We start from the raw sequence: 18,161 nt of genomic DNA, 5'->3' as shown, positions 1-18,161 counted from the left end.
TGGTCTTATCGTGATGATATACAGCCTTCCTCGATAAATGGGCTTCTAATTTTTCAAATCGGACCAGTACTTCTTTTTATGTCAGAGCAAGCAAAGGCGCAGGTGGGCCACCTGATGTTAAGTGGTCACCACCGCCCATAAACACTTGTAACACTAGAAGTGTTGCAGGTGCTTCCTTTTATGGACAAATAAGCTCTTTTCTTAAAGCCCCAATGTCGTAGTTGTTCGGGAACACCGCAGGTGGCAAATCTTTCCAAAGTTTCACCGTATGCGGATTCTATTACTTCCTGAGATTAGAACGAAATGTGGCTTATTAGCCTCATGTCTACTGCCAATCTTGGAGCGCTAATACCCTTTTTACACCTTTTTACTTGTAATATCATTGGGTTTATCTTTATCATCCAAAAGTTTCAACTTAATACAATCAAGGCTTTTACAATACATTGAATTCTCAATACTTTTACAGTTCATTGATTACTGTCATGGTGACAACCTTAGGGTGACTGGCCTAGATACAGACACACAGACAATCTATTTGTATATTTAGTCTGTAGAGTAAATCATATAGGTATACTATCACTACATAGTATAAAACAAAGTCGCTTTCTCTGTCCCTATGTCCCTATGTATGCTTAAATCTTTAAAATCACGCAACGGATTTTGATGCGGTTTTTTCTAATAGATAGAGTGATTCAAGAGGAAGGTTTTAGTATATAATTTATTATGTTTTAGACAAAGCGGGTGAAGCCGCGGGCGATAAGCTAGTTATATTATAAATATCTGTATGCAAGCTTGGAATATCATTAGATTTTGATAGTACATATTTCTGTTTGAATCATTAAACATTTAATATTACTATCTTTCCGCCTGCGGCTATGCCTGCATTGTTTTAAACTTAACAAATTTGTCAAATTATATCTTAAACCTTTCCTTGAGTACCACGCTATCCATCAGTGAAAACAGAACTAAAATCATTGCAGTCGTTTTTAGGTGAAATTTCTTTAGGCGCGTTCAGAGTAAAACCTCAAGGTCGCGTCATGGCAATACCGTCACGTCATGGAGTAAGGCGACGATTTTGGTATCTTTGAATCTTGCTAAAGAAGTTTTACTTCTTACACGTGTGCTCGGCACATACGCTCTTTTTTTATATATACTCTGAGTAGTAGTGACAGACAGACAAAAGCGGTGGAGGGCTTTAATTAATTTATCCTGGAAATCCCACGGGAAAGGGAATTATGCGGGTTTTTTCTCAGACTACGCGGCCGAAGCCGTGGGCCGAAAGCTAGTACGTAAAATGCTTATTATTGCATATGAGTTTGAATTAACTGTTTATTTATTATTTTGTATATCATGGGCCCTCTTCACAATGGGCAGCGTTGGCCCAACAAATGGCCGTCGATGTTTGCCGCCATTACGGCGATTATGAATAAACATCTGCAATGGGCCGATCATAGACATTTGGCGTACTACACTATCGTGATTGCCTCTACTTGACCATTGTTGCCCATTGTGAAGAGGGCCCATTATATTTGTGTATATGTAATTGGAACATGGGAATGTTTTCAGATTATGTGACCTATATTTAACAATTTATTCATATATCATATTTATCTACATCCATAAACATATACATATAAGCATGTATGAGTGTCCTTAAGATATGAGAGGGAGTAGGTATATGAAGCCTGATTGAAAAATGTCCATATTTAGTAAGTAGATAGATTAAAAAAAAAATACCGGCCGATTTGAGAACCTTTTTTTGAAGTCGGTTAACATACGCCACATGACGTATGTTGAGCGGTTTTTTTTAATGGTTTTAAAGTGAAACGCATCAAATATGCCTTCGTGTGTGTTACGATATTGCACAATTAATACAAATAATACGGAAATGTGCAAAGGAATAACTTTCATCGGTAAGAACCTAACTAGATAATAATTTTTAAAACTTAGTTAGAGCAAGTAATTACTATAAATTACGTATGTTTACGTTTTTAACAAGCTCTTCGTTGCTGACGGTACGCTCGGAATATTCTCCATACTGTCTCGGATAAAAGAGGGTATATTCTAAATATTATTGCCATCAAAATCTTTTATGTAGCTAGCTAGCTTTGGCACGCTGCCACGTTTATCTAACGACAACAGTACTTATTTACAAACAAAGGAAAATATTTACATCGTTGAATATGTATCTAGTTTATATATAGTAAGTATATATAGTAGAGCTATTCGAAATATATTTAAAGTTCTGACATACGATTATTTGTTCTAGATTCTTCTCTGATGACGTCATAACACATGCACATAATATGTCAAAATCGTTAATAACAATCTATACTATCTAGGTATACTAATTAATATTATAAAGCAGAAGAGTTTGTTTGTTGGTTTGAACCTTAGTTTGAACGCACTAATCTCAGGAACTACTGGTCCGATTGCAAAAAAATTCGGTATTAGATAGCCCATTTATCGAGAAAAGTTATAGGCTATCATCACCCTAAGCCCAACAGGAGCGGAACAATGCGGGTGAAACCGCGGGTCACAGCTAGTGTTTTATAATCCGTTTCTGTCAATGATATTACAAGTAAAAAGGGTGTAGATAAGTTACGAACACAACATTCGATCTACAAAAACGGCACACTAACACACACACGGTTAGACGTCAAAGTGAGATGGTATGATTCAATATTGTAAGCGAAAAAGAGACAATTGAAGTAAAATATGGCTAATTGACCACATTTCGACGTGCCACTCCCGAAGCGCTAATAACTAATAACCTATTTAAGTACACTTTTTTACTTATAATATGATTGGTTTGTGTACTTACTATAATTTATTATCACAGGACACAGGCAATATACAATTTTATTATTATTAACGACACTTAATAAAAGTTCTTAATTATCTAAATAAATTATTTTTTCGTGGACGTGAACGTTGACCATTGTAAGTCGAAGACAAATGGATAGCTAAATTAGAAAATCATTTATAATCCTAGTATGTATAAATACTTATCACTTGTATGCATTAAAATTTCCGAAAAGTAAAGTTGGAAAACTGCACACGTGTCAGAAGTGAAACTTCTTCGGCAAGATTCAAAGATACCAAAATCGTTGCCTTACTCCATGACGTGACAGTATTGCCATGACGCGACCTTGAAAATTTACTCTCAACGCGCCTAAAGAAGTTTCACTTCAAAAATTAACGAAACCATATACGGTATAAGGTATAAGAAAGAATAAATATAATTTGAGTTTTAGAACTAGAACAAAGTTGTGAATTTTATCGAATACCTACGACGTATTCTGAAAATTTGGTTGTGGTATTTTGTTTTACCTCAGGGATCGAGTTTGCGTTTGATTTGATCCCAGTGTGGCAAACTTTAAGTAATCAACCACTATTTGTTGATAAACTAACAACTAAGACAGACTTCGATTTTATTTATATACCTGCCTACGCGACTTGGTGCTTAAAATCTTTATGATTCATTTTTATAAATTGGTCTTTAGGTTTTTGCATCCATGGTACATAGTGAAAGACGAGGATTAGAATCCTGCATCGCGCGCATCTTTTTTTTATTTTCTTCATCATTTCAAATACTCAATTTATTTGAATTAAACAAATATGAATAGAAGATGAAACTATTTTCACTGATAAGTGTACAAAGTTTGAATTGAATTCGTCCGTTTAAAGTGGGTCAAAATCGAGTTTCAGGAGTCAGTTAGTAGAATTAAAAAATCAGGCTGCTGTTTGAAGTGCTAATCTCAGGCACTACTGGTCCGTTTTGAAAAATTATTTCGGTGTTAGATAGCCCATTTATCGAGGAAGGATATAGGATATATGTCATCACGCTAAGATTAACAGGAGCGGAACCACGCGGGTAAAACCGCGGGGCGCAGCTTGTATTTAAAGAACTTAATAATGCTATTAACGTGAATAATAAATAAATAATACAATTTTTTTTTCGCTTTCCAATATACGGAAGCGTTTCAGTTGTTGATTAGAACTATATTAGCATGCCTAGACTTCTAAACTAACTGTACCAACTGTACTGAGGAATTAATTAGTATCTATCAAAGGTAATTGTTCGATGGCCGAGTTAAGTATCATGGTTGGACGAAAAATGTATGAAGAATTTACTTATTTTCTGTTTATGAGAAAAAATTTCCTAAGAGATTTTTTTTAGCTAAGGATTGGTTGATTTTAATAATTTAAAATAAATAATTGTAAAATGTCAGCCCTTTTAATATGTATTCAATTAAATTTTCGTCTTTGTTCCTTTTGCAAATATGAAGCGATAAAAAGGAAAACCAGGAATTTAATTCTATTTTTGAAAAAAAAAGACGTGTGTCACTCGGGGTCCGGGGACTGCCCGCTGCCGCGGTAAAGCTATTGCATGCTATGCCTTCAAGCCACACCTCCGCGCCCGTCCCCGTGGGGAGCGTGAGGTTTTTTCGTTACGGAATTTCTGGATTCGGTCCCCGCGCTCAAGTCCCGCGATAGAAGCTATGCAATAGCTTAAAAATGATTGATGAATGAATGAAAATGAAATGATGAAATTCTAGTCTATCACATATTTTTTGAGTGAATTCAATGGTTTATTTGTTCATTTAATTATAATGAACTATACAATAAAAAATGGTGTAAATATCAGGACGCGGAGAAGTTTTGGGTTTTTCTATAATGTATTTATGATTTGTACAGTGACACTATATTTTTTTTAATGCATAAATTTAAATAAATATTTAATTGATTAGTCACCACATCTACGTTGTGCACCAAAATACAAGAAAAAAAAAACTACTTAAACAAATAAGCAGAAAAATTAAAACTTGATTACGAAAAATCAAAGTAAAAAAATTGCCCTTTAGTGTCGCCATTTTGAATTTAGCGTGATGTCACAGAAATTATAACGCCGACGCGGACGATCATACTAGCAAGATAGCTAGATAATACTAAATATACAAGACTAGCCATTTGACCCGGCTTCGCGTGGGATTACCCGGGATGAAGGAGAAAAAAAGATCGACTCGATGAAGACGTACTTTTTGAAGTAAAGCGTAGTCTGTAAACAAATAAACAAACAATAATTCGTTTTTCATTATAAGATTGTTTAGGTGGTCTAAAGTCCAGAGTCCAGACGTCTCTAACAAATCTAACATACATCATTTTTTCGATTATGATAAGAATTAGAGTTATGCATGACAGCTTGAAGAAATATTTAATCATATGTTCGAGACATAAAGATTAGGTTTAATCCTTGTTTAAACATATTTCTTGTTGTGCTAAAAATATAACATTGTTCAGTTACAGATAGGCTATCTTAATCGTTATTACACATCCAAGTATATTATCAAAATACGTAAACTGTCCTCTCGTATATACATAATATGAGAGTGTGGTGTCCCCGCACCGCTCGGCTACACATACCGTGTTCCCGCAGCACAATGCGGGCTTGTCGAGTGTGTGCCATCGCGATACGGGCAGTGGAGCGCGGGAGAGAGGCCTTATAATGAGTCGAATTTCGATAGATTATAGATATTAGGCATACTGGTTGAGAACTAAGATTTTAAGGTAAATAGACGATCCAGAATGGCAGTACGTAAGTCGGGTAATTGCCTGACTCGTGAAGTCGATCGAGGTTCTGTTTTATATGTGAGCCGTTTGAAAATGCAATATTGTAGGCGTCCTGCCCCGTACCATAATGTCTGAGTGCAGGTCCACACTGCGAGCCTAGCGCGGTTGCGACGGCGGGCGCGAAATATCAAACGTATGAAACGCGCCTTTGCGTCCACATTGAAATGACTATGGCGGAAGCCTAGTGCGACGGTAATGAGCGAGCCAGCGCGCGTAGTTTTCAAACTCTCCTATCCGCGCGTTCTGGCCACACTACGGGCCTAGTCAGCAAGCGACCCAATGCGCGGACGGCGGGGGTAACAAACCAGTTCGGTCTTGTCGCTCGACTTCTTATATTATATCCTTTATTGTTTTTCGTAAAATAGCGGTAAATACTTAATTGTTGAAGTGAAACTTCTTTATTAATAAGTGCGATTCAATCTAAAACACTTATATACACCACAGTAATTTTGTAGTATCTCAATTCTTCATATAAGATTCACCCGTTATTCCTCTGTTTTATTTATTTCGTGTACAACTTCTATAATGATCTCATCTCAAAATCGGACTGTCCAGTAAAAATAGCAAATCGTCCAAAGTTTGCAACACCCGAAAAACGTCGAACCGCTACTTGAGCTCGCGCGTCGGTGTGGCCACCGCGAGCGCCCGCTCGTCGCGCCCGCCTAGGCCGCCGCCACCGCGCATTCAGTGTGGACGCACACTTAAGCAGTTAGTTCCAGAGTGCAACTATAGAATATATTGTATAGGTCGTCTAGCCGCTAGCGATTAGCGATATCACATGAATGAATACTGCGTACCCTAAATGTTTTAAAGCAGTAAGTAGCATCAAAGAGTTTAGTAGTGCTAAATTTAAAAATTATGTAAAAAACGTATTAGTTCAGAGAGCCTATTACAGCATTAAGGAATATATTATCTTCTTCACTACATAGTATAAAACAAAGTCGCTTTCCCTGTCCCTATGTCCCTTTGTACGCTTAAATCTTTGAAACTACGCAACGGATTTTGATGCGGTTTTTTTTAATAGATAGAGTGATTCAAGAGGAAGGTTTTTATGTATAATAACATCCATTAAATAGTGAAGAAGTACTGTTATTTTTGGGGTTTCTAATGTGATGTCGTAAAAAATTACATTTTTTCCGCTTACATTACTTGCTTACAAACGCAGGCTGAACCCTACGAGTTTTATCAAAATAATGTACTTAGTATTATACACATTGAAAAGGTCTACAGAAAAGTCCGCGATGGTATAATATGTCTATCTCTTATGGATAACCCACAATAACTTTTTTTTGTCATTTACTTTTTACGACAAATAATGGCTAATTTTCGAAGCGATTTTAACCAATACAGCATTAATCCTTAACCAATTAATTACCTTGAATACATTGTTCATTTAAAGTAGATCTATATGGCCCTTTACACCGTATGATTTAAGTGAATATTTTCGAAGATATTACAGATTTAAAAATTGCGGGACGTAGCGTTTGCGGCGGTACCGGCCGGCCGCCCGGCTTTTATATTTTATACCCGTGCGAAGCCGGAGCGGGCCCCTATGTTTTTATATACAACGTTCACAGATGGTTCACAGTTTTTCTGTAGTGTATTTAGTATCAGCATTGCACCCGTGCGAAGCCGGGGCGGGTCGCTAGTATTATGATAATATACAGTTACATATTTTGTAAAATTAAATTGTAATACTGATATGATTTAAAAGAGCAACTATTAGACCGGGAGATACTGACACAAAATTTCGAGTCATTTGTAACAGGATGGCGGTTCTACAGGGGTCTTAGTACGCAATGATAAAAAGAAAAATGATGGTGTGATCGCTGGTATCGGTGGTTTAGTCGCGTGGGCGTTAGCCGAACTCGTCGGAAAAATAGCGAAAGTCAAACGATTTGTAACACAAAAATTTTAGTATTTACCGATAGCCCATAAAAAAGAAGTAGGCGGTAGTGTCATGCCATACTTTTCCGGTGTGACTTACAGCCCGCCATGCCGACGCGAATATGATGATTTAAATAAAACAATTATTCAACCATTTGTACCAGGCTAACTTTTGCACAGGTAACCATCGTCGTGCAGCCATTTACGAAAATCGCCATGCCATACTTTTCGGACGATTCCAAATGGTCGCCATACCGCCGAAAATCTGCAAAAAAAATTTATTTCGCCAAACTTTTTGTACCAGTATTGCATTTGGATTTTTGGAGAGTATTTGATAAAATGTGACCATTATTATATTTGCCATACTTCTAGTAGGGGGAAAAAGTGCTGTCATACTTGAAAAATTAATTTAGTATGAATTTATATAAGTGAAGATTTCCAACACCTAGATCTTTGAAATTTTGTATTTATATTCTTTGATCCTCAAACTTCCAGGAAAAATAAGTGCCATACTGTTACAAATCGTTTGACTTTCGCTATTTTCCGACGAGTTCGACTAACGCCCACGCGACTAAGCCGCCGGTACCAGCGTTCACACCATCATTTTTCTTTTTGTCATTGCGTACTAAGAACCCTGTAGAACCGCCATCCTGTTACAAATGACTCGAAATTTTGTGTCAGTATCTCCCGGTCTAATGGAGTTTCTTGCCGGTTCTTCTCCATAGATACTGCTTTCCGAATCGGTGGTAAATGTAAAAAATATGTATTGACGTTTCAAAAGTGCTTCTCCAAGAAGTCTAATTGAATAAATAAATGTTTGAGTTTGAGTTTGAGTATTATTTACCCATTCCACACTGTATGTGGAATAAAGACAGCGCTATATATGTCGTCTAGCGCCATCTCTTTCCCACACTGGATTTATGTTGATTTAATACTGATTTAATACTGCTATAAGAAATCATGGTAATGCCCTGTTTGTCCTTTTGGTAGATACGTTATTCCGATTGCAAAAATAGTTTTTATTAAGTGAATATTTGGCGTAGCGTTACAGATAATCAATCATACAGTTAGTCTCTGATAAGCTTATCAACTAACAGACCCTTATCTGTTAGGTATGTACTACATATTTAGATATCTGCGTACAGAGCTGGAATTTTTAAGAAATTTTTTTGTTGTTTGTGACTAATAGACCGGGAGATACTGACACAAAATTTCGAGTCATTTGTAACAGGATGGCGGTTCTACAGGGTTCTTAGTACGCAATGACAAAAAGAAAAATGATGGTGTGAACGCTGGTACCGGCGGCTTAGTCGCGTGGGCGTTAGTCGAACTCGTTGGAAAATAGCGAAAGTCAAACGATTTGTAACAGTATGGCACTTATTTTTCCTGGAAGTTTGAGGATCAAAGAATATAAATACAAAATTTCAAAGATCTAGGTGTTGGAAATCTTCACTTATATAAATTAATACTAAATTAATTTTTCAAGTATGACAGCACTTTTTCCCCCTACTAGAAGTATGGCAAATATAATAATGGTCACATTTTATCAAATACTCTCCAAAAATCCAAATGCAATACTGGTACAAAAAGTTTGGCGAAATAAATTTTTTTTGCAGATTTTCGGCGGTATGGTGAGTGGTGACCATTTGGAATCGTCCGAAAAGTATGGCATGGCGATTTTCGTAAATGGCTGCACGACGATGGTTACCTGTGCAAAAGTTAGCCTGGTACAAATGTTTGAATAATTGTTTTATTTAAATCAACATATTCGCGTCGGTATGGCGGGCTGTAAGTCACACCGGAAAAGTATGGCATGACACTACCGCCTACTTCTTTTTTATGGGCTATCGGTAAATACTAAAATTTTTGTGTTACAAATCGTTTGACTTTCGCTATTTTTCCGACGAGTTCGGCTAACGCCCACGCGACTATACCACCGATACCAGCGATCACACCATCATTTTTCTTTTTATCATTGCGTACTAAGACCCCTGTAGAACCGCCATCCTGTTACAAATGACTCGAAATTTTGTGTCAGTATCTCCCGGTCTATAACTTTCCTCCTGTTGGTATGATCGTACCGTGGTTAAAAAGCATATGATTTTTGATGATTTTTTTAAGCAAAAGGTTAGGTTTTTTTAAGCATATATATATGATTGTTATAGATAAAACCATGCCTGAAAAAGAATAAACTTTAAATTATTTTAATTATCTTAAATCTTCAAGTTTTATAGTATCTTAATTGATGGCTTTGATAAGAAAAGTAAAAGCATGTTTTTGCCGCAAAAGTGTCTATCTACTTATCTTTTATAGTAATTTTCAAATACATAAATTGACTGAAATATAACAATAACAACGAATCTAATACCTATTATCCCATACATATTTTTGTACTTGTATTCTATATCTACTAATATTATAGAGCTTAAGAATTTGTTTGTTTGAAAGCGCTAATCTCAGGAACTACGGGTCTGATTTGAAAATATTTTTCAGTGTTAGATAGCCCATTTATCGAAGAAGGCTATAGGTATATCATCAAGCTAAGAGCGTATACGCACTATGCGGGTAGCCGCATTGCGGGTAGCCGTCCGGCTGACCGCAAGCACAATTATGTACGTAATATTCATTTCTATGCGCACTGTGCGGTCTGCGGTAGCCGCATCGCAGTGCGCATAGAATTGTGCTTGCGGTCAGCCGGACGGCTACCCGCAATGCGGCTACCCGCATAGTGCGTATACGCTCTAAGACCAATAGGAGCGGAGCAATGCGGGTGAAACCGCGGGTCACAGCTAGTGTTTATTTCAAAGTTGATCGTTACGAACTAACTAAAGTAGAACCTAGCAGTAACCTAGACCGTATCTTAGATAACTTGCCTATTAAATTCCAATGTTTTATACAGGAAAAAACGAATAATTACGCCCCAGTTTGACCCCGAAAAATAATCACGTTTTCAGGGCAATGTTAATTAACGAAGGAATTCAATTACTATCGTTAACAATGCCTATTTCGTTTCGTAAGAACTAAGAATATTTCAACCGACTTGAGAAAAAGTGATTTATTTTTCAATTCGACTGTTTTTTTTAGGTTTGACGTCAGAACTTTGATGATTATTTGAAAGCCCTTTTTGGTGCCAATTAAATTTTATCCATTATTTTTGTTAAAAATATTCATTTTTTACCTTTTTTTTTAAAGATGTTTTATTATCTGTGGCGTTTTTTCCATGTGCTCTATATCTAAATCTTTGCGCTATTCTAATATTTTATGGAGGATAAGTTTTTTTTGTGTAAAGGATAAACTCAAAAACTATATAGTATTTCGGAGATTTTATAATTGGAAAACTCGGCGAGCTATATTTTCTTTTGCTATCAAAAAAATTATGAATCAATAGATTTTTTTGTGTTATATTCTAATAGAGATAACTAGGTTTATTAATCTCGATAGATATAAAAGGCTTAATAAATATTATGTAATTAACATGACCTATAACAATGAAGGAAAATACTATGTATTTAATATACATATTGTGTTCTATGTAGGTATCAATTATTGTAAAAAGAAATAGGTCGATAATTTCGCCATGGTAGCCATCGCCTCCGTGGCGCAATTGGCTAGCGCGTTCGGCTGTTAACCGAAAGGTTGGTGGTTCGAGCCCACCCGGGGGCGTAATTTTTTTTAATATTATTTTTTATTAAAGTTTATTTTTTATATTTTTCAGGACACATCCTTTTCATTCCCATTTCCTTACCATATTTCCTAGCGACATTCCTGTAAATAATTATAAAACACTGCCAATTAATTTTAAATACAATAATAATTATCATAGTAATATTCCATTTATTCATTCCATACATTAGGAATTTCGAACCCAGTGTCTTTGCCAGTGATAAAAAATAAATAAAAATAAATATTTTTTGTCTATGAACACAGTTCACGCGCTTTTAAAAAAATATTATATTATCTACTGTTTTGTAGATGTACGATAAGTATAGAGTTTTGTACCCTTATAGATTATAAAAATTTTCATGATTATCTATAAATAAATAAAACAATTTGCACCACTATATTTTTAAGCACACAAAGTTATCTAGTAATAAATATTTATTGAATTAAATTTAAAACAATTTACTAAATAAAAGCAATAAATTAGCTTAACGTTTACATATAGAGTAAATATACATATAGTTTTTCTAACTCTAAGCTATATATATATATAGCTTTATTTTTGATCGATTCGTATTTTGTAATCAAAATCGCGTGCCATAAACGTTATACGATATTTACCATCGCAACGGAACGTCTGACACGGTTGCCGTTATCCCCGTTTCTTCGTTTCTGTTATCCCGGTAACTTCGATTCCGCTATCCCGATAGCTTCGTTTCCGTTATCCCGATAGCTTCGTTTCCGTTATCCGGATAGCTTCGTTTCTGTTATCCCGGTAACTTCGATTCAATTATCCCGGTAACTTCGATTCCGCTATCCCGGTAACTTCGATTCCGTTATCCCGTTCCCTTGCAACGATGGTGTGAACGGCAATAAAATGAGTTCCTCGCCAGCCGTCGAGCCGACGACGCCAGCCGCGCCCGCGTCGCCCGCGGTCCGACCGCCGGAGTACCCGCAGTTTCATACGTCGACGCCGAATTATCTAAAGGTAATGTTATGTGCATACATACGTACTATTTCTGTAATATATTATGTTTGCTACTATCCTAGTCTTGAAGCTTAAAAAGGTGTTAATTCAACATAATTCTGATAAAATTATGTGGTTTAGCTCATTCGATCCGGAATATTGTCTAGATCATTTTGCCAAATAATTGAAGTAGCAAATAAAAAGTTCCAAAAGTTTTAAACAATAATTAATTGGTAAAACCCAATATGAGTACTTAATCCTAGTCCTGGGGCTGTATTATGATTTATGACATCTTATTACCAGACAGTTTACGCCGTTAATTGAACTGACTGGCAAATTCATATTATAGTCGCAATAACCAGCCATGGTTATTTCAATCGTAATATGAATTTGCCAGTCAGTTCAATTCACAGCGTAAACTGTCTGGAAATAAGATCGTCATATAATACGGCTCCAGATAGCGTTTATTTTATTTAATACAATACAAATTTACTTATCCATATGTTTCAGAAGACTCATCAGCCCCTGAGTGTCGTACTCTCGAGTTCTGCACCTTCGTCGCCGCCTACATACGGTAATTTATTCTTTAAAATATTGTAAGTTTGTTTGGTCGTGTAAATCTCAGGAACTAGTGGTTCTACTATAAAAATTGTGTAATATACCTTAATTAAAGTACTTATTATTTATTTATAAAGAATTGAAGTTTCGGCCCACTTATCAAATAAAATAATAAGGGACGTAATTTATGGATGCCCCCTAAGACTGTATGACTTGTATGTTTTTTTCTCTAGCTTCGCGCAGCCGGCATATAACGCTTCGTTTATGTCAGCATTTTGTCTATGAAAACATAATCACGTGCGGGCGGCAAAGTTGGGCGGGTTGCTTGATAGGGGTGTACACAAAGAGTTTTAAGATTTCATCTATTTGAAAGAAAATGCATCTGGATTTTTTAAAGTATTTTTTACGTACTCAGCGTATGCAAAATTATAACCTCCATTGAACTAAGAATACCAACGGTGGGACACCCTGTATATTGTATTGTGATTTCCAACATAATATGCACGTTTATTTTTAATTTTTTGTAAACCAACGCCCAACAGTCTGGCATATTGTAAATAGCCCAAATATTTTCAAAAATATCGCATTCACATCACTGTAGTTGTACATATAGTTTCTTTATTTTTGTCGAATCCCTGTTTTAAGCTCTAAATAAAAATAAAAATATAATTTTTCCAGGAGAGCCTACACTCACGCCTCCGCCCCGCTCGCCCGGGGCTCCGCTATCGACCCCCGCATCTGGAGACAGCAGGGCGCAGCCCCCGGACGGCACTTCTTCTGATAAGGTATGTGTCCTATTAATATTATAAATGCGAATGATTGTATGTATGTTTGTTACTCCTTCATGCAAAAACTGCTTCACCGATTTCGATGATATTTGGTACAGAAATAGCTTGAGCCTGCGAAAAAACATAGGATAAGTTTTTTCCCTTAAAGTTTTTATCTTTCAATTAAAAAAACCGCATCAAAATCCGTTGAGTAGTTTTAAAGATTTGCATACATAGGGATATAGGGATAGCGAAAGCGACTTTGTTTTATACTATGTAGTGATAAGTCATTTCAGTTCATTTCTATAACTTTTAAAGTACTTAAGGGCTTGGTCTAGTAGTGCAAACAAATGCATCCTGTCATCCTATATGTAAATAATACAAATGTACTAAGGGAAAGTTGCTCCACTTAATTTTTAAAAATTAAATCATTCGTATGCATAATTTAATATTCGTACTAAGTACCAACAATGACAATTTGAAACAATTTTCGTGAAAATTACACGGGGTGATTTTTTTTATACACAAAATTTGCGAATATTTTCTATTGATATCTTCAACTTCATGTTTATATAACTGATCAACTTTTACAAAGAAATTTGGACGAAATATAAAAAAAATAAGCTTTCCATACAAAATGCATAACTCTATACATTTTTTTCGACCTAAGTTTCTTAGTGAAAGTTGTTCAGTCTAACTAATAAAACGGATAAACAAATTTTGTATTTAATAAAAAAAATGTAATGTTTGTGTTAAAAAATTATAAAATAGAAAAATACGCAAATGAAAACAAAAGATATTTATTTCTGACTAGCTTCCGCCCGCGACTCCGTCCGCGCGGATGTCAGTCTTCGCGTCTTCTACAGATTTATTATATTATGTATAATACATATATAGATTTATATTGATAAACCTAATAAATCTTTTGCTAGCATTCTGATGCTTTATCGGTTACACTGGATTTATCTCTTTTTTTTCAATCGCTTGAATGGTATAGGATGGGTCCTTGATGGGCATCGAATGCTGAAGTCTCGAATCAATCAATTCTGACAGTAGGCAATTTATGTAAAATCCAATAATGGTCCATCATTTTATTTTGCCTAAACGTTACATACTTTTTTATATATTCTATTTTTAACGAATTATTCACTCCGGTCCAAACAGCAAATAAGCAGACTTCTGCTTCTGCAACGTTTAGTTGTCCCTGAATTTGGAAAAAATAGTCATGATTCTTATCTATGACAAAAGTGTTATTTTTTGCATTGTATTTCAAATATTAAATTTTTTTTAACCGCATCTTCCGCATTCATGTCTTTTGCCGGAATTAGACATTTAACTTCTACTAGTCCCATTTTCCCTTTTTGATATGGGAGTGTATAAAGTAAATTTTTTAGATATTTCTCGTTATACTTTTAAAAAGTTATTATTGTCATTTTGCTCATTAGGTAAAGTAATTTCGATATCAGTTTTAAGTTTTTTGATACCTGCAATAATAACGTCATAATCGCCTGCACATACTTATCGATTACACCCTGTATACAATCCACCATCCACATTCATAATGTTTTCCTGTCCTCCTCTCCTTTACGCTGTTCACCGATACATTTTAAATGAGTAAATCTGCTACCACTGAAGGATGTTTCATTGTGATCAGCAAATTTTCACCACTGTTGTCGATTATTTGTTTTTCATTTTTAATCAGCAATTGGGAATCATCAGTTTTGTTTTTTGCAGATTGGTGATGTACCCTAACAATACGTCGAAAAGGGAAAGCATCAACGAATTATCGTTTTCGTCCTCTTTTTTTATTCTTCGCGTCTCTGTTACTTCTGTTTGTTTAGTTCTCAACCCCACTGAATTTTGATGATGTGATGATAATCCATTCGTTTTAATATTGGTACTTAGAGTTGGTAGACTAAACTAGAAATGGTGGACTAAATTTGTCAGCGCGTCTGTAAGATCAGAATATAAAACCAACATCCTGTATTTAAGTTACAAAATTAATAATCAAACAACATGCCGCTACGTTGAAAATGACTAGAAGAAAAAATTAAAACACCTCGGATCAATTTTGGAGTAAACAAATCATTTTCCCCGTATGGGGATTTCCCCGGATGAACTTGGGAAGTTCAAGTTCTCAATACAAGTTTATATTATATTTCGTATTTCTCAAACGAAAAATAAACATTTTTGGAACTTCAAAAAAATTATATTATAAGAAAATTTATGAGCTTACTTTAGTTTTAAAGAAATATACATCCCTTTACTGACACCCCGTAAAATAAAGAAATTGTTGCCAATCACCTTTGCAATCTATTTGGTTTCATTAACTTTATGTTCGAAGATAATTTTTTTTCTAGTAGTTACACGCGTATTTTTTTCGTTTATTTTCCATATCGAAATCAAATGTTTAAAAATACGAATATTTGCACAAAACTAAGATAAAAATAATCAATTAACAAAAATATTAAATTTAATGAAGTAGAGCAACTTTCACTTCGGTATGAAGGAAAATCGAGCGTAGAGCACACGTCAGAACGCTCCGGCCCAAGGAGCGCGACTAAAGAAATTCGCTAGGATTTTTCCTTATTATTTTAAATATTTTTTTAATATTTAAAGAATTATTAAAATTCAAAAAAAAAATTTTTTAAAGGATTAATACTCATTGGTCTTCAACCAACTCGAATAAATTAATGGAAAAAATAACTTTTAGCAGTATTTATCAATCGATTTTGTAAGGCAAAAAATGGGAAATTTAATGAATTTATAACGCTCTAATTAAGAAAATCATAAGTTTTTCGGCAATTGTATTCAGCAGTTTTTAATAACGACTATATAAGGATAATAATGCGCTGATCAGATTGTGTAAATTGTAATCGGTTGCAACGTAGTGAGTGCACAAACTTAGCTCGAAATGATTTTGGGGGAAAGAGACTTATCTTGAAGGCCTGATTAAGGTAACATAAAGTAACTTTATAAATGTGAAAAAATTCACGCGCATTGCGTATATAACACTAATTGATAAACAAGAAAAAAAAATTCAGTTTATCATTTCATTAGCCGGGAAAAAATTGTCAAATAACTTGTTGAAAACGCAATTTTGCTAGACTGCAGCCTTAATAGAAATAACCTCATGAGAAAAAAAATAGAAATGCAATTTAAAATGTTAAACTTAATTTCAAGTGAAAAGCAATATTATTCATAGTTTTAACAAAATAAAAATAATAAAAAAAGTTGTTATACAGGGGACACCCGGGTTTGAACCGGGGACCTCTCGATCTGCAGTCGAATGCTCTACCACTGAGCTATATCCCCACTTGAAGAATATGTTGAAATAATGTACTATATTGTTTTTACTTGAATAAATAAATTCATAGTTTTTATATTATAACTAGATGTGCCGCGCGGCCCGCATTGTTCCGTTCTTATTGGTCTTAGCGTGGATATAATATAGCCTACTTCAATAAATGGACTATCTAACGGTATAGTAATTTATCAAATCGGACCCGTGGTTCTTGAGATTAGCGCGTTCAAACAAACAAACGTTTCAGCTTTATAATATTAGTATAGATTAGTCAAATATCTACTATAAGAGAGTATCATACAGTTTATTAATACGTGTTATAGTGTTTTAAGTGTGAGTGTTAATTTTATATGACTACTAGCTTCCGTTCGCGTGGTGTTTTGATAAAAGGTAGCCTATGTTCTTTCTCAGGGTCTAAAGATTGTCTGTGCCAAATTTCATCAAAAACGATTGAGAGGTTTAAGCGGGAAAGCGTAACAGACAGACAGACAGAGTTACTTTCGCATTTATAATATTAGTAGGGATAATTAGTTTCATGATAATTCAAGATAACGATATAAATATTAAGCTATGTTTTTTAACAGATATTCTTTTTGTTGGTATTTGATTTGTTTACTTTTAGTGCTGTCATTACAAAAGTATTTAGGTTTAGTTTTATGTGTTACTAGCGGTCCGCCCCGGCTTCGCCCGTGGTACATATTTCGCAATAAAAGGTCGCCTATGTCCTTTCTCGGGTATCAAAATATCTCCATACCAAATTTCATGCAAATTGGTTCAGTAGTTAAGGCGTGATTGAGTAACAGACAGACGGACAGACAGAGTTACTTTCGCATTTATAATATTAGTATGGATTACAAATGTATATTTACACATACCCATATTTAAAGCACCGTGTGGCACCGTCTTAATTTAAAGTAATTAAAACTCGTATCAAACAACTTCTATAGGTCTACCAGAATCTGATGGCATATTTATATTAAAAAAATAAAAGATTTTCATGTGGCAACTTTATTTGACAACTATCAAATTGGTTGTCAAATTACTTGTGTTGATGATTAATTTTTAGGATTTTGTCTTCAAAATCTTCGAAATGTCGATAAAACCGCTGCGATCACAAGCAATAGGTGTTGTTTACAATGTGTATAGAAAAATATTCGATGAAGAAGGGTCAAACACATCACAATTTTCAATTTTAAAGCGCGTGAAAGGGCGTCAAGGTGTACAAGTCAATTTTATAATGTGTATTACTTACGAAAATAAACATGATTTTATTTTATTATTGTTTTATTTTATAAAAAATTATAAACAATCGTTAAATATAGTAAATTAGTTTTGATCTGCATTATCAATTATCATTACATCCATATTTTCACATGCCATAATG

General features: G+C 34.8%; 1 protein-coding gene, 1 long non-coding RNA gene and 2 other non-coding genes across 4 annotated transcripts in view; 2 read left to right on the top strand and 2 right to left on the bottom strand.

Moving 5' to 3' along the window:
* The window catches only part of Orp8 (Oxysterol-binding protein-related protein 8), a 72,412-nt gene that overhangs the window by 1,229 nt on the left and 53,022 nt on the right, over nt 1-18,161 (top strand). Inside the window, exons 2-4 of the mRNA XM_090119122.1 lie at nt 11,237-12,169; nt 12,659-12,722; nt 13,385-13,491. Coding sequence (XP_089975248.1) covers nt 12,059-12,169; nt 12,659-12,722; nt 13,385-13,491 — 282 coding nt within the window. The 5' untranslated portion in view covers nt 11,237-12,058. The remainder of the gene's footprint in view (nt 1-11,236; nt 12,170-12,658; nt 12,723-13,384; nt 13,492-18,161) is intronic.
* Nucleotides 1-18,161, bottom strand: part of LOC149895407 (uncharacterized) — a 270,965-nt gene that overhangs the window by 216,246 nt on the left and 36,558 nt on the right. The gene's annotated exons all lie outside the window — the stretch shown is intronic.
* On the top strand, nt 11,111-11,184 carry TRNAN-GUU (transfer RNA asparagine (anticodon GUU)). The gene has a single exon. It is a non-coding gene; the product is annotated as a tRNA-Asn (tRNA).
* TRNAC-GCA (transfer RNA cysteine (anticodon GCA)) lies at nt 16,717-16,788 on the bottom strand. Its single transcript has one exon. It is a non-coding gene; the product is annotated as a tRNA-Cys (tRNA).

The sequence above is a fragment of the Colias eurytheme genome, chromosome 31 (genome assembly GCF_061535395.1).
Source record: "Colias eurytheme isolate Ceu_HAF_F1 chromosome 31, ilColEury1 Martin Lab GWU primary, whole genome shotgun sequence".
Classification (NCBI taxonomy): domain Eukaryota; kingdom Metazoa; phylum Arthropoda; class Insecta; order Lepidoptera; family Pieridae; genus Colias; species Colias eurytheme.
This window is presented reverse-complemented; position numbering and strand designations above follow the sequence as displayed.